This window comes from Arachis stenosperma, chromosome 7 (genome assembly GCF_014773155.1).
Source record: "Arachis stenosperma cultivar V10309 chromosome 7, arast.V10309.gnm1.PFL2, whole genome shotgun sequence".
Classification (NCBI taxonomy): domain Eukaryota; kingdom Viridiplantae; phylum Streptophyta; class Magnoliopsida; order Fabales; family Fabaceae; genus Arachis; species Arachis stenosperma.
This window is the reverse complement of record NC_080383.1, coordinates 75,673,341-75,698,792: the sequence shown is the minus strand read 5'-3', so window position 1 is coordinate 75,698,792 and position 25,452 is coordinate 75,673,341. Positions and strand designations below refer to the sequence as shown.

The window sequence follows — 25,452 nt, the reverse complement described above, 5'->3', positions numbered from 1 at the left end:
ATTTAATATGAAAATTTAGTAATATGTTATAATTATTAGAGATTTGTTATAAATGATTTGGTTTGGATTGGTTTAGGAGACTCTGACTAGAAAACCGTTGTTAACGGCGGTTATGACGTTAACTTAGATGCATCTAACTCAGACCTCAACTAGCAGAGGCGTTGCTAGTCCAACGTGTAGGCCACACGTTGGATCTGTTATACCGTACGGGCACACTAGAGGAAAGGGCTACCCTTAGAGGTGGAGCCGCCCTAGGTGTATAATATTTGATTTGATTTGACTTCTGGAATGAGAACTCCCATTTCAGTTCATCCGCTTAACTACTTATTTATTTGTTTGCATAATTAATTAATATAAATTTCTCATCTTTGAAAGAAAATATAATTTTCAAGGTAAACTCTGTATTGTCTCGTGTGAGTTACAGATGTAATGTTTGTTCACTGAGTTGCAAAACCCACCCTATTATATTCCTATATTTTTCAGATACAAGAGTCATTCCAGGTTCCATTCCACCTGTCCCTCAGTAGATCTTAGTCATTTTGGTGAGTCCTTCTTCTTTCCAAGGGCTAAGTAATTATGTAATAGAACCTTTGCTCAAAATTTAGATTATGTCAATGCTCCATATGTCACAGGTAGGATCCTCGTGTAGGTTATTTTATCTTGAATCTTGAACTGTTTAGGTAGTAATTATGATTTGGTGATGTAAGACTTGTGGTTTTAACTATATAATCTAGTTATCAACTTGATATATATATATATATATATATATATATTGTGTATTCTGGATATATTTGGTTGTGGATATGATTGGAGTATGTTGTTGTTGTTGTCTTTGGAAATGGATGTTTATTGTTGATACAGGGAGTTAATATTTATGTGGGTAAGGTCCTAGAAACAGAGGAGATTCTGTCTGTTTTTCTGAAAATTTGGTCGTTTTGCTTGCTGAGGAACTTGTCCCTTGAGCACCAGTCATGGCTGGATTCGGGCCATGACAAAGTGGTATCAGAGCCTTAGATTTTCCTGTGTAATATGGAGCAAGTGTTCTTTAGTAAGGTCACAATTGTGCAAAGGGAAGCTGGCCCATTTTCACAAAGTGTGATGTTACTAGAGGCCTATAGGAAGTTGTCATCAATCCTTTGTTCTCATGATTCTTTCTATCTGTCCTATTCTCTTTGAACTCCATATACATATGTCGTTGGTGATTCAATCGCCTTACTTACTCGATAGGTGGAAGATGCCACCTAAGAAAAGACGTGGTGGAGCTGTTGGTGCTCCTGATACTGCTGAATCCAATAGGGCAGTTCTTCACCACTTGGAGCACTTCGACAAAGGCCAAGGAGCCAAAGAATAGCTGATAGGCGCGAAGGAGAGTTACATCGCGAGAGAGTTCAAGAGAACCCTGCAGTAAGAGAGACCCAACCGAACTTAGCAGCTGAATTAAGGGGAATAAATCAAACCCTTAATGTGGTATTACAGGTTCTAACAAATCAAAATAGAGACGGAGTAGGAATTCCTAATATGCCAAATCCTCAGCCTCAGAGTTCATCAGATGTTTGGAGATCAAGAGCCGCCAATTGAAAAGTATTTGAAATTGAATTCGTCCACTTTCAATGAAGATTCATTGGATGAAGATCCACAATAATATCTAGAGGATGCAAAGAAAGCTATTCGAGCTCTCAAGTACACCAAGGAATGGGCTGTTGAGTTAATATCCTACAACTTGCGTGGTTCAGCAAGATATTGGTATGAGTCTCTTCTTGAGAGCAAAGAAGCAGCTGAACTTCCTCCTCCTTCTTGGGAAGAGTTCACTGAAGAGTTTCTCGCTCGATGTTATCCAGATAACAAGCAAGCAGAAGATGCAATTGTCTTTGAAAGATTAAGGCAAGAGAATATGACAGTGACTGAGTATGCTAAGGAGTTTACTAGACTTTCTAAGAGTGCTCCGTACTTGGTGAATTCAGAAGAGATGAAAGTTCGTCATTTCGTTCGTGGATTGGCAGAACCTATGTTCACTACTTTTATGCCTGAAGTCGGACGCATGTCTTTTAAGGATGTCCTAAACCCTGCTTATGGAATTGAAGCTGGGATAGCGGAGAAAAATACTTTTAAGGATGTTGGTAAGAAGCCCAAGATGAAGGGACAATTTTCTGGTGGATCTAGTTCAGGAGGATTTCAGTCTTATCGTGGTCAGACTAATCAGCAAGGTTATTCAGGTTATCGAGCTCATCCTCAAACATATTTCGGTGGGGTTGCTTCTTCTGGATCTGTTCCTATGAGTGTTTCAAGTCCAAGACCTTTTGTTGGGGGCACCCCTCAATCTAGTGGACAAGGTTCTAATCAGACAAGACCAACTAAATCTTACTGCCAGCAGTGTGGAATCTACCATTCCGGTATATTTTTCAAGGCTACTGGTACATGTTTTGGTTGTGGTCATCTGGTCATCTTAGGAGGGATTGTCCAAATCCTAGAGGGGGCTTTGCTCAAGGTATTGCACATCCTACAACACTAATGCCATCATCTTCAGCTATGTCTATTGAAAATTCTTCTGGTCCTAGTGGCAGAGGAGCTGGTGACAGGGGTCAGACTTATAACAGAGGAATGAGCCAAAAAGGAAGAGGTCAGACATGTGTGTATGCTTTAACACGTCAAGATGCTCAAGCTTCTAATGCTGTGGTGGCAGGTACTTTACAAGTTTGTTCTTTAGATGCTCAAGTGTTATTTGATACGGGTTCTCATTATTCATATGTATCTCCACATCTTGCATCTCGTTTCGATAAACAACCTGAACTGTTATCCCACCCATTTCATGTTGGCACTCCACTTGGAGTCTCTACGGTGGTTCAAGTCGTGTTTCGGTCTTGTGTTGTTAGAATTAATACGGTTGAAACCTTAGCTGATTTGATCCTTTTAGAACCAATAGAAGATATTGATGTCATCCTAGGCTTGGATTGGTTAGCAGCTTGTCATGCTGATGTGGTTGTTATTCCAAAACTGTGAAGTTTGACATACCGGGTATCTCACCTTTTGTTTTTAAGGGTGATGACTATCCCACTTTAGCTAGCATCATCTTATCTATGAGTGCTATGCAATTGATGGATAAAGGAAACCAAGGATTTCCGGCAATTGTTAGAGATGTTGATGCCGAAGTGCCTAGTCTTGATCAGGTTCCTATTGTTAGAAAATTCCCTGACGTGTTTCTTGATGAGCTATCGGGGATGCCACCTGACCGTGAAGTTGAATTTTCCATAGAATTGGCTCCGGGAGTCCAACCTATGTCCATTCCTCCCTATCGTATGGCTCCAACTGAGTTACGAGAATTAAAAGTTCAATTGAAAGATATGCTAGAGAAAGGATTCATTCGTCCTAGCACTTCTCCATGGGGAGCTCCTGTGCTATTCGTAAAAAAGAAGGATGAAACGATGCGACTATGTGTAGATTATCATCAGCTCAATTAGATAACTATTCACAACAAGTATCCATTGCCAAGGATTGATGATTTGTTTGATCTATTTCAAGGAGCTACCTGTTTTTCAAAAATTGACTTGCGTTCAAGGTATCATCAATTGAAGATAAAAGAGGAAGACATTCCAAAAACTGCTTTTCGTACTAGCTATGGGCACTCTGAGTTCTTACTAATGTCCTTTGGTCTGACGAATGCGCCTGCAGCTTTCATGGAGTTAATGAATCGAGTCTTCAAACCTTTCTTAGATCGCTTTGTTATCATTTTCATCGATGATATCTTGGTGTATTCGAAAAGTGCTACGGAGCATGAGTATCATTTGAGGATTGTGTTACAAACCTTAAGGGATCACAAGTTTTATGCTAAGTTTTCTAAATGTGAGTTTTGGATTGATCAAGTGACATTTTTAGGGCATGTGGTGTCAAAAGATGGAATCGTGGTGGATCCAAAGAAGGTTGAAGCCGTTCAGAAGTGGCCTAGGCCTACTACAGTGACAGAAATTTGTAGCCTTCTAGGGTTGGCCGGCTACTATCGGCGATTCATCAAGGACTTCTCGAGAATTTCGGCACCATTAACCAAGTTAACTCAGAAGAATGTGAAATTTCAATGGTCAGAAGCTTGTGAGAAAATTTTCCAGACACTTAAGGCTTGTCTAACCTCAGCACCAGTTCTTGTTTTACCTTCTGGGTCTGGGAGATTCTCAGTCTTTTGTGATGCATCTCAGATAGGACTGGGTTGTGTATTGATGCAGCATGGCCGCGTTATTGCCTATGCCTCGCGACAACTCAAGAAGCATGAGCAGAATTATCCAACTCATAATCTGGAAATGGCAGCGGTCGTCTTTGCTTTAAAGATTTGGAGACACTACCTTTATGGTGAGACCTATGAGATCTATACAGATCACAAGAGTTTGAAGTATATATTTCAACAGAAGGATTTAAATTTGAGGCAACGGAGATGGATGGAGTTGCTAAAAGATTATGATTGTATTATTTTGTATCATCCTGGAAAGGCAAATGTTGTAGCAGATGCCCTTAGTAGAAAATCTAATCACTCTTGCAAGGAGACCAATTGTTGAAGAAGTCCATCAATTGGAGGCCGGTGAAATTCAATTTGACCTTGGAGAATCAGGAGTTTTCTTAGCACATGTTCGAGCCCACTCTTCCCTAATGGAACAGATCAAGGCTGCACAATGTGATGACCCGAAACTAAGGAAGCTTATAGAAGATGTTCGCAATGGGAGGAACTCAAACTTTTCTCTTAATCAAGATGTTTTGCGTTGTGGTCAACGCTATTGTGTGCCAGATAACCATGACTTGAAGAAAGCTATTTTGGAGGAGGCTCACAATTCTAAGTATACCGTTCATCTAGGCTCCAATAAGATGTATCAAGATTTGAAACAATTGTTTTGGTGGGAAGGCATGAAGAAAGACATAGGAGTTTTTGTTTCTCATTGCTTAACCTGCCAACAAGTTAAAGCTGAACATCAAAGACCTGCTGGGTTATTGCAACAAATTGAGATACCTGAATGGAAGTGGGAAAGGATTACGATGGATTTTGTAACAGGTTTACCTCGTAGTTTTAAAGGTTTTTATTCAATTTGGGTAATTGTGGATAGAATGACGAAGTCAGGTCACTTTTTTCCGGTGAAAACAACTTTCAGTGCATCTCAGTATGCTCAACTTTATGTTGATGAGATAGTTAAACTACATGGAGTTCCAGTGTCCATTATTTCAGATTGCGGGTCCCAGTTTACCTCTCATTTTTGGAAATCTTTTAAAAAAGTGTTAGGAACTCGTCTGGATCTTTGCACAGCTTTTCACCCTCAAATCGATGGACAATCAGAGAGGACAATCCAAACATTGGAAGACATGTTAAGGTGTTGTGTTCTAGATTTTGGTGGAAATTGGGATAGCTATCTACCTTTGATCGAGTTCTCTTATAACAATAGTTATCAAGCCAGCATTTAAATGGCACCATTTGAGGCTCTTTATGGGAGAAGATGCAGGTCACCTATTGGGTGGTTTGAAGTTGGTGAGGTTAAGCTTTTGGGGCCAAATTTGGTACAAGATGCAGTTGAGAAGATTCGCATAATAAGAGAACGTTTATTAGCAGCTCAGCTCAGAGTAGGCAGAAGGCTTATGTTGATAATAGAAGGCGTAACTTAGAGTTTTCAGTAGGTGATCAGGTATTTCTTCGAGTGTTGCCTATGAAAGGAGTGATGAGGTTTGGGAAAAGAGGCAAGCTTAATCCTCGTTACATTGGTCCATTTGAGATTTTGGACAGAATAGGTGCAGTTGCTTATCGCTTGGCACTACCGTCTGAATTGTCTATGATTCATCCAGTTTTTCACGTATCAATGTTGCGCAAATACCTTCCCGACCCATCTCATGTGCTTGCACCACAAGCCATAGAGCTAAAGGAGGATTTATCATTTAAAGAGGAACCAGTGGCTATAGTTGATCGCCAAGTAAAGAAACTACGTTCTAAAGAGATAGCATCTGTGAAAGTTGTTTGGAAGAATCATTCGATAGAAGAAGCAACTTGGGAAGTGGAGGATGGCATACGCAATAAATATCCGTATTTATTTGAGTCTGAAGGTAATAATCACATCTATTGTAGTATATGAGTTCAAAATTCAGGGACCGAATTTCTTAAGGGGGAGGGAATGTTATACCCACAAAGGAAAAAAAAAGGAAACAGAAGTGCATAGTCACGTGGGGGACACATGCCCCCACTTAAACCCCTTCCCCCTTCTTATTCTCTCGAGCCTTCCCTGATCCCTCCCTCTTTTATTTTCATTTCCTTCATACAAATCAAAACCAAACCCTCTCTTTTCCTTCATCTCCTCTTCCATTCCATCTTCTTCATTTCAAAATCTTCATCCAACCACAACACACCAGATTTTATTTTATCCTTTTATTTTATCTCTATTTTAATATATCATCTATATCCAAAGTAAATTTTTATTTTTCACAACCCCAAACCAAGAAGTTCATACTAATGAGTAAAGGAAGCATTCAACTTCTGAGTTTCTATTGTTATTGAGGCTTCAAGGTAACTCTTTGACTCAATAATTAGCTATATCTCCAATTTTTAGCATCTCCATACTTGTGGGTATAGTAAAATCCAAAATTAGGGTTATTAGGATTAGAAAATTTAGGGCTTTTGTCAATATGAGTAAGAATGTGTTAATTGACTACATTAGTAGCTCACAAATATCATTATTGTCATATTTCTAGAGTTGTAGAGTGATTGGACATCATGTGGTAGCTCAGTGGCTCGCTCAGAGTTGCTTCTGGTTCCTTAGAATCAAGTAGTGAGTGGATATTATATCTGTAATTGTTTTTAAATATATTATTATCAATATTTTTGTTGAATCATTAATTTCGAAGTTTGAAAATATTTTATTATTGTGATTTTTAAATTTTTGAAATAAATATTTATTTGTGAAACTTACAATTGATGCCAGGGCATCTAGGCCAGTTTCACAGACCTTTTCTTTACTGTTTTAGGGTAGTTTCATGCATTTTCTTAGTAAATAAGGCAAGTTTTGGATGAAAATATACTTACACCTTGATTCAAGCAACTATTGTGAATTTTACATGATTTCATGAGGATTTTGCAAGGATTGAATGACAAATTGATGATGCATAATCTTATGACTTGGGCTAGAGCTTTGATGCACTTTATTTGCTTGATTTCATGACAAAGGAAGCAAGGAAAAACCACGTTAGTAGCCACGTTAATATAATTAACATGACCACTAATGTGGAATGGGAATGAGCTTGCAACGTTAATGAGAAAGGTGGTCGACAATAACGCCAAAGCCATCATAAACCCACGTTAATTGCCACGTTAACTACATTAACGTGGTAGTTAACATGGAGATAAAGAGAGATCCAACGTTAGTGGTAAACGTGAACACCACTAACGCTACAAAATGGTAATTGGCCACGTTAAGAGTCACGTTAACTTAGTTAACGTGAACTCTAACGTGGAAGGGAAGACAGTGCCAACGTTAGTGACACTCACCTTTGTCACTAACGTTGGATCAAGCTAGCATTGCCCACGTTAGTGGTCACGTTAAAACCACTAACGTGAAAGTTAACGTGGAGCTGAGATTGATGAGCCAACGTTAGTGACACTCACCTTTGTCACTAACGTTGGAGATGGCATTCACTACCACGATAGTGGCCACGTTAACCTAGTTAATGTGAACTCTAACGTGGGAAAGAGGGCATTTGAAGCGTTAGTGACAAAGATAAGTGTCACTAACGCTCTCGAAGATAGGCATGCCCACGTTAAGAGTCACGTTAGTTATACTAACGTGAACTCTAACGTATGGAAAGAGGGGGCACAAGGCAACGTTATTGGAAAAGGTGATTCCGAATAACGCTTGCGAAGGATCATAAGGCAACGTTAGTGGTCACGTTAGTGCCACTAACGTTGAAGTTAACGTGGACTATATGAGGTTGGAACGTTAGTGAAAAAGGTGATTGTCATTAACATTCTCGAACCCACATTCTCACTTAACGTTAACATCACTAACGCCCATGCCTAACTCACACTTTTCTGCAAGCTGAGCCCACTAAAGATTATAATTGCTTCAACTCAAGATCTAAGGCCCACATCCAAGACTCGAAGAACTCACTAGAAGATCAAGAAGAGTAGTATATATAGGAGTAGTTTTGAACTATAGAGAAGCTTGGCACTTTGGAGAACTACCCTCTGTATATTTACTTTTCTGCATTTTCTAGTTAAGCATGTATTCTTTTCTGCCATTTTCCATTTCCAGAGCTATGAACAACTAAACCCCTTTCATTGGGTTAGGGAGCTCTGTTGTAATTTGATGGATCAATTATAGTTTTCATTCTTCTTCTTCTTTCTTCTCTTTTGATTTACTAGAAAGCTTTCGATCTTAATTCAATTGGTTAGTTGTCTTGGAAAAGAAACTCTCCATAATTGGATCTCCTTTGAGCCTTGGAAAAGGGATGAGGAGATCATGCTAGAAATGCTTTCTCATGTTGGACCAAATTGAGGTCTGGGCGGATATAGTGACATGTAATCCTCCCAACACTTTGATTTGGAAATACATGTGGTATAATCAGTGACCACACTTCATCTCTTTCCATGAGCAATTAAATCAAGGAATTGGGCAATTGTTCAAGCTTAGAGAGATTGGGTTGCCAAGGAATTGGAACCCAATCACTTAAGATTGCCAAGGAGATCAATAGATACTTTGATTGAGGAAGAGATGAAAATGAATTTGATCCGGAGAATACAACATCTCCTGATCCCAATGAATTCCTCATCTCTGATCTTACCCATTCTCTTTACTTTCTGTCATTTATTTCCATGTTCATCTCCCTGATTCCCCATTTAAGATTCTGCACTTTATTTTATGCTATTTACTTTTCCGCTATTTAATTTTCTGCAATCCTCAAACTACACTCTGTTTAGCTCAACTAGCATATTCTTCCAACTAAAGTTGCTTGACCAATCAATCCCTGTGGGATTCGACCTCACTCTATTTTAAATTTTTACTTGACGATAATTCGGTATATTTGTCGAAGGGAAATTTGTTGAGAGACAAATTTTCGTGCATCAATAATTTTATAAAAATACACACGAGACGATATTTATATATTTTGTAAAACATACATGTTTTCTTATTTGATTTTATTGAATTTTAATTAAATTTTAGTATGCATTCTTATATATATTTTTTATTTAATATGAAAATTTAGTAATATGTTATAATTATTAGAGATTTGTTATAAATGATTTGGTTTAGATTGGTTTGGGAGACTCTGACTAGAAAACCGTAGTTAACGACGGTTATGACGTTAACTTAGATGCATCTAACTCAGACCTCAGCTAGCAGAGGCATTGCTAGTCCAACGTGTAGCCCATACGTTGGATCTGTTATACCGTACGGGCACACTAGAGGAAAGGGCTACCTTTAGAGGTGGAGCCACCCTAGGTGTGTAATATTTGATTTGATTTGACTTCTAGAATGAGAACTCCCATTTCAGTTCATCCGCTTAACTACTTATTTATTTGTTTGCATAATTAATTAATATAAATTTCTCATCTCTGAAAGAAAATATAATTTTCAAGGTAAACTTTGTATTGTTTCGTGTGGGTTATAGATGTAATGTTTGCTCACTGAGTTGCAAAACTCACCCTATTATATTCCTATATTTTTCAGATACAGGAGTCATTCCAGGTTCCATTCCACTTGCCCCTCAGTAGATCTTAGTCATTTTGATGAGCCCTTCTTCTTTCCAAGGGCTAAGTAATTATGTAATGAAACATTTGCTCAAAATTTAGATTATGTCAATACTTCGTATGTCACAGGTAGGATCCTCGTGTGGGTTATGTTATTTTTGAATCCTGAACTGTTTAGGTAGTAATTATGATTTGGTGATGTAAGACTTGTGGTTTTAACTATATAATCTAGTTATCAACTTGATATATATATATATATATATATATATATATATATATATATATATATATATATATATATATATATATATTTGTGGATATGATTGGAGTATGTTGTTGTTGTTGTCTTTGGAAATGGATGTTTATTGTTGATACAGGGAGTTAATATTTATGTGGGTAAGGTCCTAGAAACAGAGGAGATTCTGTCCGTTTTTCTGAAAATTTGGTCGTTTGGCTTGCTGAGGGACTTGTCCCTTGGGCGCCAATCATGGCTAGGTTCGGGCCATGACAGAATTCTTCCATGAGAAACCTGCGACATGAAAACTTTTATTCTCTCTGGCCCCTTCCACTTCCAAATTGACATCCATTTGGACGTGCACTCAATATTTGTTGTCTTGGTAAGTTCTTTATAAGCAGATGCAACAGTGTAACATCCATCAGTAGTTAATTCCCAACAAATTGAATCTTGCAAATCTTTATTTGGGGGAATGATGAATTTAATGATGTTTATGATGTGCTCAGGCAGAAACTTCTGAATATCCACGATATTCCATTCACCCTTGTCATTCACATAGTCCGCAACCAAATCATCTTTTCTAGAACTGGGAATTGGATTGATGGCAGCTCTATCAAGTCTATTATAATCTGACACCCATTTATCCTTCCAAAAAAGTGCATTTCTCCCATCTTCAATCATATATCTACAATACTTTTTCATCTGTGGCCATAATCTCACTAATTCTTTTCAGATGGTGGAATCATTTGCCCTTCTACTCATCCCTTCTGTTCGTTCCCTTCCTTCTATATACTTGCTAATGAAAAATTTCGCCCGTAGTGAGTTTGATTCTGTGATAAGCCTCCAAATGATCTTCATAAGGAACGATTCATTAACAGCCTGAAGGTTCCTCATTCCTATTCTACCCTGGATCTTCAGCTTGCAAAATGTGCTCCAGCCAATATGATGGATTCTCTTTTATCCTTCAGAATCACCCCTGATGAATTTTTTTTTAGGATTTTTCTAGTTGGTTGCATATCCCCTTTGATAGTTTCAAGTGATACATATCAAAATTTGCAAGCAGACTCAAAACTGTCTTAGCTAAAGTAATTCTCCTAGCAAGAGACAAGCACTAGTCTTCCAAAAGTTTTAAAATACTAGTTTAAGGCAGTAAATACTTTGATACTTTAACCACCAGTATATCTCATTTTATCTCTCCAATAAAATTTTAAAATATGATAATATCACTTCCATTTTTTATGATGTCGCTCATTATTTTTTATTATATATTTGTATAAATTTATTAAAAAATTAACATCAAAATAAGAATAACAATACCAATTTCCTAACATCTTTAACCTTTAATCTTTATCTGTCTACTACTTTGTTATTTGATTGTAGCTGCACAAAAAACAAAATTCTCTGACAACCGAATTGAAAATAAGCATAAATTATAAACATTCTGGTCCTTAAAAATGTTGAGTTTTAATTTTGATGCATCTAAAAATTTTTTTGTATTATCACCAGAAGTTTTTAAAATACTATTTTGCTCCCATTAATTGTAGGCTTTGTAGTTGTACCGTGCATATTACACTTACTAGCTCCACTCAATAGTCAATACACTTACACACCCTGATTTCTTTACCACGAAATTTGCCAAATGTACCACGCCTTAATAGCAGGTACGATCTATGCAAATGTAACAACATACAACAATTGTGCAATCTAATTTTATAACTAAAAGCCTAAAACCACAACACAACAATCGACAATAGAAGGGAATTTTCATTTTCAATTCAATAATAATTTTTCTCAAACTTTGGAAGAACATGCTAAACTCTACAATAGAAGGAAATTTTCCCTTTCTTCATTTTGGTAATGGGCAACAATACAATTCAAAATTGTATCAAGCCTCGGTAGGTACAATGCCATTAAGCAACACCTGTTATTTCCAGAATTCAACTCCCAAGCATATGTCATATAACATGTTCAATTACCGTACTTCATTTTCTCCACCTCAAAGCCAATTGTGGGGAACTGCTTTGCATATTCCTCAACTTCATGACGGAGCTTTGCAATATCAGATTGGTATGCATCTGATTGCATTTCTGCAGCAAAATCTTTCATCTTCGTACCTGAACCATAAAATAAGAGATGAAAAGTGTGTGAGATTGAAAGCTGTGGTATCCTGCAATGCCTCAGATTATGGCAGCTAAAGAAGATGAGGGATCAACCTTTGGTATTTGCCTTAATCTGTAAGGCTAACTTGACTCCTAAATCAAAAAATTCAGCTACTTTCTTAAAATCCTCCTCAACAAACCCTCTTGATGTGAGAGCAGGGGTCCCTGAATCATGAATAAAATAATCACAATATAATCATAGGTCCCCTAATAGGCAGGAAAAAGGTCATTGAGACTCCGAGAGACTGTACCCATTCGGATGCCTCCGGGAACCATAGCAGACACATCCCCTGGAACAGTATTTTTATTGGCTGCTATATGAACAGCTTCTAACACCTTCTCTACCCTTGAGCCATCGATGCCCTATCAAATATCATGTAATTAGAAGTTGCTTTCCCTTGATGCTATAAAATATAACTAATGTACACATCAAAACAAACACTATATAAGCTTTAACATCTGTTGCAATTAGGATTAGAAATGTATATACTGTAACTCCGTAAGTACCACATCTAAACATGAAACTACTGCCAAAATGAATTGGTATAATCATTGGGTAAATTTTGTTTGTTCGAAGACACTTGTATAACTCAAGGAAAAAAACGCTTGATAAAAGCATGAGATGTTTCTAGTATCTTATTTCCATTCTCCGTATCTAATGCATGTTTAAACTAAACATACATAGGTTGTTCTGAACCAGTTTACTGACACGGACAAACAATTTGGCACGATGTCAAATTCTTGGTGAAATAAAAATATTACCATAATATTTTCAGAGAAAAAACCCTTTACCTTGTTTCTTAAGTTCACTAACAATAGATGGTTATCAGTTCCACCAGATACAATATCGTAGCCTTTCTCTAGCAAACTCTGCAGTTCAATCAACACAGTAGCATCAGGTATTACACCCAAATTAGTTAGACACTTGGGCAAAGTTCCAAACAATTAGAAGATAAACTTAAAAACAGTTTATAGCTTCATAGACTGATACAAAGAATTCTCTTTTTTCTCGGGAAAAAAAAATTGCAGGCATTCATAATACCTGTGAGAATACCGCACAATTACTGACAACTTGCTTTTGGTAATCCTTGAATTCTTGTGTCATAGCCTAAATTTACAGAAATGGAAAAAGAACCAAACTTAAATGAGCCTAAAGATGCACGAGATTTGTTAAGCTTTTATAGAAAATATTATATTGGTGTTTGCAAGGAAAACAATGACAAAATATTTTCTTTGGCTAAACTATTTAAGAACCTGCTTCAGTGCAACTGCTAAGCCTGAAATTGTGTGGTTGTGTGGACCACCTTGAAGTCCAGGAAAAACAGCCTGATTTATTTTATCTTCATAGTCATAGAACACCTGTAGTATGAAATTCAGAAAATGAAGAACTACCCAACTTAGAGATAATGCAAAATACCAAGAAATTTATACACAAAAATATTAAATATAGTACTAATCATCGACAAACACAGTCAACAACTACTTCAACTGGGAACTAATATTTCGTAAGTGTAAGGTAAAATATATATCATGTATAACGCTCCTAAACTAAAATACTCTTCACTTTTATGCCCCATAGTATTGCTTTCATTAGTATCCACAAACCACCTTTATGTTGATCTTAACTCAAAAATCAAGCATTTTACAGCAAAAAACTTCAGGGCAGCAAGTTGAAATGGGAGTATACTTCACAGGATAATTGTAGTTTATTTTACCCTATTTTCTAATTTCTTGATTCCATATATCAATAAATTCAGAACCATAGACTCACTTCCTTCCCTTGCTTGTTTATCTCTTTCAGACCCTTCCTGAAGAAGATCATAGCCCCACGTGGTCCACGGAGTGACTTATGTGTTGTGGTTGTCACAACATCTGCATAATCAAAACAAGAAGGAATAACACCTGCAGAAACCAATCCACTGATGTGTGCCATATCAGCCAACATAATTGCCTTCTGCTTATCACAGACCTATAAGAATAAATCACAAAAGATACAATGTCATCACCACCTAATTCTTCTAAATAATAAAATAAATTATCTTTTGTAATTAGATAAAATTTACCTTGCGAATTCTTGCATAATCGTAAAGGCGGGAATAAGCACTGGCACCAGCAACTATTAATTTTGGCCTAAAAAGTGCAGCACTTTTCTCCAACTGCAGATATTAAACGAGTACAATTGTTATAGAAAAGGCAGAACCCACATTATGCTTGAAAGAGCATAATCTTTGAGAATAAGTGAAAATATAATTCTCCAACAAGCTCAGGAACCTTTCTCCCTCATTTGTTAGGAAAACTAATGTAACAATCAATGATAGATGGCAGAATGATGAATGCTGTGTCATCATGTACAATGAGGACACAGTATTCTGAACCTGCATATGAAAAGATTAAATATTGAGAGATTAGAATGAGCATGCACCAGGGTAATGACATGTAATGATACATGATGCAGGTTTTTACTTTGAAAAGAATTAAAAAAATGGCAAATAATCATTAGAATTGGAAACAAAAAAACTTAATTGGAGAGTAAAATTAAAACCCATATATCTGAAATTCACAATTGCCCCAATTTGTTATATGTTAATGAGCTAACACCAATTTCCAATGATACATCCAAAACTAAACATCAGACAAGAAACTATTTAGCTGCTGCCATAGTGATAGCTATTGAAGCAGCGCTGACTGATGAGAAGACTTCACCCATTAGAGGAAATATTCACGAACAGAAACAAATGGTACCTGCCTACCTGGTCATAATCAATATAACCAGTGCTTTCATCCAATCTGTATGGCATTGTTTCAAAGAATATAGATACAGCTGATATCTTCTTGGTGTCAGTCTGCATAAGAGAAAATAGTAGTAACTTGTATACGGATAAATATGACAGAAATTGATTTAATACTTTTTATTCGGGTGATAAAAGGAAAACCAAACTCGTGTTGCATAAAAGTTTCAGCAATGGCATTTGCCATGATCAGTTAGTCAGATAGAGTTGCCACTTTGTCCAGACAATATTAAAACAACACAGGACAACATTCAGCAATGATAATAAGTGAATAAAGTGTTTATAAAATAATTATTTAACAACAAAATAGATATGAATACAAAGCAGCAAAGAGGTGCATTTTGATTTTTGGAGTATAACCAGAAAATAAAATTCTGCTGAGATACCGAAATTATTTCTACAATCCATAGTCTATACAACGGTCCAATAATTTAAGAGATAGTATAGCCGAATGTTAGTGAAAGATTGTTAATGAAGTATGACTAAAGTCTTTAGGGGAGATCAAAGCGTGTGGAACTCCTTACTTGCAGTTTGCCAATATGCTTAGAAATGTTTTGCCTCTATTGAAATTTGTTTAGATTGCTTCAAGTCATTGTATTAATATAAGATCACTAGTCTATTTGGATGGTAATGTAATCAGAACTTTATCAATAAAGTCCATTATCCCTTCCATTTTGGTTGTAATTGGTAGATGACAGGGTACGTTGTTCTTTTTAGATGTTTTTTTTTTCTTGTATTTCTTTACTTGACAAGCTTTTGTATCCTCCGTAGCATGCTTATTTGTACTTTTTCCTCATATATATTGTAAAAGGTTACTCCGATAAAAACTTATTTGACAGTGTACATCTACTTAATATACACCGGTTCATTTGATCCAAACTCATATATTGTTCACTTACCTCTTTGTTCAAACAACACTTAAAAAAATGAGCTATTAGCTATGACTTATCACAGACTTGCTATGATTATCAACTCAAGGTAACAGGGACAATACAATGACCACAAACCATAAGCAGAAGCAAAACATAACCTGATAGCCATGTGACAAATGCCCACCATGTGGAAGATCAAGTGCCATAATTCTCTCATGAGGCTTCAATAAAGCAGTGTAAACTTGGAAGTTGGAAGGGGAGCCAGATAATGACTGCACATTAACTGTCAAAAGCAGAGAATATAAGACTTCCAAGAAAGCAAACTATCAAAATTATGTTTGACTAAGTTGTAGAGGGAAACAGTAGAAAAGGCATGAATGAATTAGAGAAGTGAAAATAATTGTTTAGATATTATTTAACTCAAAAACTGATGCCATACTTGATATTAATACCCAATGAGTTATGTATTGAGACAATCCTCCAATAGATTTAAAAGTTCCTGGTTGCTGCCACTCGATAAACAAAGTACAATGATTGGATGCAATGAAAAACTGTGATCTTGAGAATTTAGAAACAGGAAACCAAAACGCTAGGCAATGAATTCAACATCCATCAGTCATGAAAAGCCACATGTCCAATTACTTATAAAGAAAAATATTATATTAAGTTAGAGAACTCATGGCTAAATCTTAAAACCATTGCTAGTGGATATCAGCACAAGAAAATAAATAAATAACACACCACCACAACCGAAATTACATCTAGATGCCATCTCAATTTAGTGTAATGTACCTCCCCATTTTGCTGGATCCAAATTGAAAGCTTCAAGTGCACGTTTCTGACACAAGGTCTCGGCCATGTCAATGTACCTTTAATACACACATTATTATGGACAATACCCAAAATAAAAAAACCAGCATATATAAATTTATGACTTTGGGTTCATAATTTCAAATTCATAAGAAGATGCACATACTCATTTCCTCCGTAGTATCTAGCTCCCGGATACCCTTCGCTGTATTTGTTTGTCATCACAGATCCAACAGCTTGCATCACTGACACTGACGTGAAGTTCTCCGAAGGTATAAGTTCCAGCCCCTGACAAATCCAAACGCCACTTTCTTAGATCTTTTATTTAGCATAAAATAAATAAATAGACAAATATAATATGCTGCACATTTTCATTATAATGAATGATCAAAAGTCGCTTTCAATTTTGGTAATATTACTACAAATCAGCTATTAAAAAAAAAACCAAAAAAAAAAAACAAACGTTACGTTCCAATCTGAATAAAACATGGTTTGAAGTTTAAAAATTACGAGCCAAGAAGCAGTTAGATTAAGGCACCTTCCATTGACGAGCTTTTTCGAGTTCGATTATGTCGGCGATCTCAGGATCAATGACTTCGAGAGGCTCGTTGAGCTGCTTCACCCACTGCGATAATTTTCAGAAGCACAACGCGAGCAAAACGAAACGTGAAAAAGCGAATCATGATTTTCAAGAATAAGAGAGAGGAAGGGAGAATCTCCGGGGTGCTTACGGCAGCGCGAGCTTTGTCTCTCTCTTGCGGCGACAGAGAAGAAGACTGCAAGCAAAAACAGAGAGAATAGATTTCAATGAAATGAAATGAAATGCAAAATAAATTGTCATGGAAGTTTGTTTGGTAAATGGATACCATGCGATAAAGGGAATATGTTTGTTTTTGTTTGTTAAGAGTGGAGGAGAGTCTACGAAGAGCCATGGCCATTGCTTCTTTCTTTCTTTTCTCTCTCTTGGGAGACACAGCACTTACTCACCAACAATGAGAGTGGTGGATCGCAAAGTGGTGTGTGTGTATATATTGGCGGTGGTGGTGGGTGCAGAAGGGGGTTGGTGACGATTCTGATTTGTAGAAAAATACTAGAAAACTAGTGATGTGGGGTCTTTGATGGTTGGTTGGTTACTGTGTAAATCGAAATGCGAGCAAGGGGGATAACAACAACAAATGGGCATAGGTAATGTTCTGTGGCTCTGAGCACCAAAGTTTAACTACCAAAAATAATTTGGGAGCTACTCAAATGAAGATGTAAAAAATATTTTTTTATGAAGATCCTTTGTATAAAAGTGTGATTTATTAATTTGGCCACATTTCAAATAAAAAGGACACTTTTTTAACATATCAAAATCTAACCCTTCAATCCATCATCCAAGGGTCAAAAAGAAAAATTATCACATGAAGACAATTATAATATTTTCATCGGAGTACCGTGGGAGCTACTCAAATGAAGATGTAAAATAATTTTACCAATTGAAGAGGAAACTATTATTCATTTTTTAATAAATAGATTTTAAAAGGAAAAGAAAATCCAAGATGGCAATTTTTTTGGACTGGTGGGTATCTGCGAGAATTTATCCGTCGGAGACAGGTTTGGGATCATTTTCTCCTTGCAATGACGGAAGATAAATATCTGTTTAATAAATGAGACGGGGATAGGGAAAGAGGTACCCGCCCCATGATACCTGTATAATATCTGTATAAATAAAATTACATAAATATCCTTAACTATATATATATATATATATATATATATATATATATATATTATAATGGAAATAAAAAATCTAATTCACGCATTTGCGTAACTCCCTCACTCTCTCGTCAGATCACTCTCACTCTCTCAGATCTCACCCTCTCCATCTTTCTTCCTCTTCCTTTCTCCCTTATCGCCGCTTACCTTCTTCCTCTCACTGAGTCACTGGTGTCGCTCCGTGCTTGCTTCTCACAGCATTGGTGTCACCTGCACCCGTATCGCCACTGCACCCACATTGTCGTCTCTACTGCATGAAGACGAAACTACTCCAGCCATGCCTCTGCCATCACCAGCTTCCTCAGATCTGTCATCACCAGCCATGCCCCTGCGTCCAGATGAGAGGAGAGTCGTCTTCAAACCGCGCGCCTAAGAAGAAGAGAATTGCCATTAAGTGGACTGATGGAGAAAAATCGTCGGTAAAGATTTTCACAAAAAGATAGTCGCGTTGTAAGTATAGATCTAAATCGACAATTAAACCTCGATCAAATTTAAATAGTTTGTCACTTAAGCAAAGCCAATAAAAATCAACCGAAGTATTTAAACCTCGGGTCATCTTTCAAGGAATTACAGGAAAGTGTACTTATAATTGGTTATGAAAAAGTATATTTTTGGGATTTTGAAATAAGGAACAAGAAAGTAAAATGGCAAGAAAATAAATCAATAACTAAGAAAGCTCCTAACAAGGATAGAGAATTAGAAGTCCTATCCTAATTATCATTATCAATTATGATGGTAATTGCCTTTTACTTTCACTTATTTAACCTCTAACAATGAAGGGAAGTCAAATGAGCAAAATCAACTTAGGTTCACAAATCCTAATCAAAGACTAGATTTAGTGAAGCCTAAGCCAACTAGCAAGTCTCAATTACCAATCAACAAAAGACTTTTGATAACTCAAGAGTCTCTAAATAATTAATCCAAGTTAAGAACAGAAAATCTAATTTAAAATCTTCTCGAGCATTTTATCAAACACTTGGAAGGCACAAAATAAGAACATAGAAAATTAATAAGGACTATTAAATCTAAACAACCAATTGCAAGGAATCAATACCAACAAATGAAGGAAGACACAATAAACATGAAATACCTCAAATTACATTAAAAAGGAAATTGAATCTAACATGAAGAGTTCATAAACCAAATTAGCAAAATAAGAAAATCACAAAGACAAATAGATAACTAGAGTGCTAGAATAGTAGAATGTAGAAGAGAAACTAAATTAAAGCAACATAGAAATCTGAATTAGAGAAGAAATAAACCTAAAAAACCTAAAACCTAGAGAGAGGCTCTAGAAAACTACATCTAAAAACCTAACTAATGTGTGTGAAAGTGTGAATGAATGATTCAATGCCTCCCATTCTACTCCACTCTGCAGCCTCTAATCTGTGTTTTCGGGCTTAAAACTGGGAAAAAAAACAGCACAGAAATCGTCCCCAACAATTTCTGATACGTGCAGCACGTGGCTCTGTCACGCGTACGCGTTGCTGAACTTTTGCAAGGTCACGCGTACGGGTGATCTACGCGTGCGCATCGCCTAACTGCATGGCAACTATGGCAAATTACATATCATTTTGAAGCCCCTGATGTTAGCTTTCCAATGCAACTAAAACTGCTTCATTTGGACCTCTGTAGCTCCAGTTATGTTCGATTTAGTATGAAGAGGTCAGGATTGACAGCTTAGCAATTCCTTCAATTTCTTGTATTCCTTCCACTTTTGCATGCTTCCTTTCCATCCTCTAAGTCATTCCTGCCCTATAAACCCTTAAAACACTTAACAAACGTATCATAGCATCGAATGGTAATAAGAGAGGATTAAAATTAGCAAATTTAAGGTCAAAGAAGCATGTTTTCAATCATAGCACAAAATTAGGAAGGAAAATGTAAAACATGCAAATTCTATGAATAAATGTGAGAATAATGGATAAAAACCACTAAATTAAGCACAAGATAAACCGTAAAATAGTGGTTTATCAATCTCTCCACATTTAAACATTAGCATGTCCTTATGCTAAGCTCAAGAGAAACTATATGAGCAATGTTCTGAAAATCGGACCGGACCGGCCAGTCCAACCGGTTCAACTGCGAACCGGAAATATAAACGGTTTGGTCTAATGCCTAAATCCGGAAATTATAAAACTGGATATATACTGTTAAATCGGTCGAAAACCGACCGGTCAAACCGGAACTGGAACCGCCCGGTTTGAATGAAACGGCGCAGTTTCGCGCTTAAGGGGAGAAAGAAAACGCGCTTCACCATCTCCTATTCTCCTTCCTTATTCCTTCGAGCAAAACACACTCGGCCTCAACCAGGGAAAAACCCTAGCCACCACCACCGCCACAGGGAGGAGCCGTGTTTGCCGCCGTCTGTCGCAGTCAGGGGCTTGTCTCCTCGAGTCTTCGTGCGTCACAGTCAGGGGAGTTCTCCAAGTCTTCGATCTTTTCACCGTTGTTTGTCGCTGTTGTTTGTCGCCATCTGTAGCAGTCAGGGGTTTGTCACCAAGGAGTCTCTCTTCATACTGTTGGCATTATCCAAGTCAAACCCCCTGTTCGCTATCTTCTTCCTCGCTCGGCGCCCATCCTCCATCGGATTCGTCCTGCTCGCCGTCGTCTTGTCGCCGTCGCCCTCTCGAAGGTCAGTGGCATTGGTGTGCCCTTGTTCTTCGTTTTTCATTTTATTATGGGACTCTCTGTTCTGGAATCAACAAATCATTCAATGATGATAGGGTTTTGTGTTTTGTTGAAATCATTGATTTTCTTTGGCTTTGGCTTTCTGCTGTGGCTTCTGGCTTCTGGTGTGCTGTTGTGTGTTTTGTGGCTCCACTGTGTAAAACCCGGTTAATTAACGGCTAATTAACCCATAAATGGGAATTTATTCTAGAAAGCCTAAAATGTGATTTTTATGGCTAAATGTGATAGAGGAGATTGAGACGAGAATTTTGGTACCAATTTTGTAGAATTCGGACCAAGATTGGACCGAACGGGCCAAACCGGGCCAACCGGACCCAAAGTGGGCCCTTGGCCCAACATAACTTAACCAAAACCCTAGTTTTCAGCACTCTCTCTCCTCATTTGTTACACACACAAGCTGAAATGGTGGAGAGGAAGGGAAGAACATCCTCTCAACTTCTCTCTCTCACTTGATCTTCAAATCACCATAACTTTTGATCTAGAGCTCCGATTGCCGCCCCGTTTGCGGCCACGCGTTCACCGCGGAGAGCTCTACAAAACCCATATAATCAATCTTGAGGTAAGCCACACCTTGCTGTTCGAAATCTCAGCCCCTATTTTCGAGTTTCATGGGTTAAATGTTGAGATTTTGGGGTTCTTTGATGTTATAGGACCCAACTCTCTTGAAGGAGAAGGTTAATCTTGTCTCCTTGGACCTTGGGTGTGGTAAGATTCTCAACCCTAGTGTATTTTGTTGTTTTATGATGTTTGGGTTTTGAGATGTTGTGTATGGGTATGATGGTTGTGGCTTAGGTTGTGTGTGTGTGGATATTGGAGCTTGATTGGCGATTTTGAACAAGCTTGGAAAGGGCTTGGTGGTGAAAAATCTGCTCTTGGAGGTGTTGAGGCCTTGTGAGCTTGAGGATAAGTGGTTTAGAAGTGCTCCGGTGGAGCTTGGGAAATTCGGCTAAGGTATGGTTTCGGTTTCCCGTATCTAATATGTAATGTGGTAGGAAATACTTAGGCTAGAGGCCCTAAGATAGGCATTGAATGGTTGATGTTGTTGAATGATTGAGATATATGATGTGGTCATATATGTGATGATGAGTATTGATGCCTTGATAGAATGATGTATGAGAAATATGCATGTTGTGATATATGCTTGATTATTGGTTATGGTTGAATTGTGGGTTGAACCATGTTGATGGTGAGTATGATGTTGTTTGTGTACCATGTTGATTTATTGGAATTGGTGTTGTTGAGGATTGGTATGAGGAATAGTATATGATATGTCAATATGTTTGAGTTTGAGCCACTTGGGTGAAGTGGGATATAATGGTGAAATAGTGATTTTGGTAAATTGTGAGTTATGTGTCAATGTGTGAGTTGAGGAGACTTGATGTTGAATTTGATGTATTTTGATTGATTTCAAAGAAAAGGGATGAAATTGGCATGTTTTGATTGATTGTGGAAAGAAATGGAAATGGCTTGTTTTGAAAATGGCACTTTGTGGTTTTTATGAAAAACATGGTTTTTGGGCACACTTTGGCGGGACATAACTTGGACTACGGATCTCTGATTTGTACCAAATCTTTTTAGAAATGAAATTGGATCCGGGATGTCCGTGCCGTTCGAAGAACGGACGAAAAACGATTTAAAATGAGGAAGTTATGTCCGTTGGAAGATTGGGGTCAAAATCTGCGAAATTCTGCAGCTTTTAACTTAGAAAATTTTTAGCAGAATGTCCCCTTGCGCGTGGGCGCACCTGGCGCGTACGCGCTGATCTTCCGTAAGGTGCCATCCACGCGTACGCGTGATGTGCGCGGGCGCGCCGATTGTGCTGCACCCTATGTCTAGCCATTTCCCGAGAGTTATGCCAGAACTGTGCCGGTGTTGTGCCTGGGGCACGAGAACACCCGCGCGTACGCGTGGTTGACGCGTGCGCGCCGATGGGCAAGTTTGGGATCCACGCGTTAGCGTGCACGACGCTTGCGCGCCGATGAGTTTTTGAGGCCATCCACGCGTGCGCGTGGAGTGCGCGTACGCGTGGCCCTGTTTTCATCCCAAAGTTGATTTTTTGAGTTTTAAAAGCCAAATCTCATACTTCTAAGCCTCCGATCTCACCATTCATGTCTTAAATCATCATAATATGCCTAGCTATTAGAAAGGGGCTAGTGAATGTGATAACTTGCGAGTGAAGCAAGGGAAAAATGTATGATCAATAAGGATCAAGATGATTCTGTGAGATGCGGAGGATGGAGGTGGAAGTGTTTGTTATGCCATGGGCCGAAAGGCTGTAATTGTTTATGAAATGGCTGGTTATGGATTTAACCATGAGCCGGAATAGCTGTGTATGCTATGAATATTGGCTGGTTCTGGATTGAACCGTGAGCCGGAATGGCTGGTATGGATGTTGATCCATGGATGAGAATTCATGCATGTTGATGCTGAATTATTGATAATTGTGAAATTGCACTTCCACTATCTGAGTACGAGTTTCCTTGGGTAGTAGCAGTGGCTAGCCACCACGTGCTCCAGGTTGAGACTCGAAGCTCTGTTAACCCTGTGTTGTAAGTGTGGCCGGGCACTGTGAAAGGCCCGGATGAGCTCGAACCCCCGAAAATATTCACCAGTGAGGGTGAAGGATATGGATCATGTTTATGATCACGTTTATAACGAGTATAACTCGAGTTTGGGGATGCACGACAGAGGGACAGTCCAATGGTTAGCGACCAGGACTTGTCGGGTTGGCTATATAACCGACAAGATGATATCATCGGCCACTAGGGACAGGCATTCATCATATGCATACTATGTGAATTGTTTGAGATTGCCTATTTGACTGCATATTACTTGCTAATTGTCTAAATGTCTTAACTGCTATTATTTGTATATTCTTTGTTTGATATATCTGTGTTTGCTATAATATACTCCTGCTGGTGGTTGGGAGGTTTGAAGGAATTGGAAAGGGAAGTATTAGTTAGACTGAAGAATCTTTAGTCAGGTGCCCTTATACGGTTTAGCTTGTTTATAAGCTTTGATATTATCTGGAGGAAGTTCTAGGATTGCCTTCGGCTTTCCTCCATTATTATGTATTATATATGTGGAAGCTGTTACCATGCTGGGGACCTCTGGTTCTCACCCATGCGGATTTTGTGGTTTTCAGATGCAGGGCGTGAGGTTACCCGCTGAGGCATGCTGGAGACTTCTATATTGCGAAGATCCGTTGTTCTCGGGGCTATGTTTTGGTTTATATGTTTTGTTTAGGTACTTTTATCTCCATTCAATAATACAAACTGTGATGACTCCTCTTATGGGAGATTTTGGAGAATAGGTTTTATGTATTTGTGTCCCTTTGGGTTACCTTGGGGTTTTCCTTATTTTATCATATGTATATAATGTTATACTCGGACCGGTTATCTTCGCAGCCGGATCTTGAGTCTTGATATTCCTGTTTTTTGACACTCCTTTGTATATATAATCTCACGTTGGTTATCCTTGTTCGTTACGATATCGATCGGAGTGTTGCGCTTTCGAGTTGCGATTTTTGTTTACCCCTTTTTCTACAAAGGCTCCTAGTTATAACCAATCATTCATACTACTATATGTACTAAATTTTGTTTTAGAGGTCGTAATACCTTGCCATCTCTGAATTATGACTTAAGCATAAGACTCTGTATGGTAGGGTGTTACATTATGGTATCAGAGCAGTTCGTTCCTGTAGAGCCTGAGGGATGGACTGACTATGCTTCTGTGCATTCTCTGTGTGTGTTATGTGCTGTTAGTATATCTGCTTGATATATTTGGCATAAACGTTCATGAGCATGCATTTGGGACTTTGAAGCACTAGACTTCCGATATTGAGCCTGATCAACTTAATATCGATTGTTTGGTGTGTATAGGAACCATATGGCACCTCGTGGATGCGGTAGAGGTTGTGCGAGAGGTCGTACGAATGCTCGTGCACCGGAGAATAACCCTAACGACCCGGTGAACTTTACGACTGCGTTGGAGAACATGGCTGCTGCTATGCAAGCCACTGCTGAGGCCCTTGGTCAACAGATGAACAGCCATGGCAGCGACAGAAATGGAGCTCAGGGACCAATGGAGATTAGAACTTTCGTTGTGTTGGTGGACAAGTGTGGGGTTGCTGAAGAGTGTGTGAAGAGGGCAGCCGCTAAGAAGGGAAGTCACAAAGGATCATTCCCACGGAACCGAGGGAAGAGCATTGCACCTAGAGGTCCGCCTTTCAAGAGGAGAGGTTCCTTTAGGAGGCCCAACAACAACTCCCAAGGAAAAAGGTTTGGGAAGCAGCCACAGAATGAGCAAGCTTGCGCTAGGTGTGGAAGTCACCATCCGGGAGTCCCGCGCATGGCCGGTTGGGGTTTGTGCTACTTCTGTGGTAAGGCGGGACATAAGGCCCTAAACTGCCCGGAGAAGAAAAAACAAGGTGCTGGGAAAGCAC

At 38.2% G+C, this 25,452-nt stretch overlaps 1 protein-coding gene across 1 annotated transcript; it reads right to left on the bottom strand.

Annotated features, from left to right (window-relative positions):
* Nucleotides 1-11,624: 11,624 nt before the first annotated feature.
* LOC130941303 (serine hydroxymethyltransferase 1, mitochondrial-like) lies at nt 11,625-17,667 on the bottom strand. Its single transcript, XM_057869754.1, has 15 exons — nt 17,426-17,667; nt 17,291-17,335; nt 17,098-17,184; nt 16,726-16,847; nt 16,542-16,618; nt 15,908-16,032; nt 14,839-14,931; nt 14,152-14,244; nt 13,860-14,057; nt 13,343-13,447; nt 13,131-13,196; nt 12,881-12,958; nt 12,340-12,451; nt 12,143-12,253; nt 11,625-12,043 (listed from the first exon to the last, which is right to left on the bottom strand). The coding sequence occupies exons 1-15, from the start codon at nt 17,495-17,497 to the stop codon at nt 11,898-11,900; spliced, it is 1,530 nt and encodes a 509-aa protein (XP_057725737.1). The 5' UTR covers nt 17,498-17,667; the 3' UTR covers nt 11,625-11,897.
* Between the last annotated feature and the right edge of the window lie 7,785 nt (nt 17,668-25,452).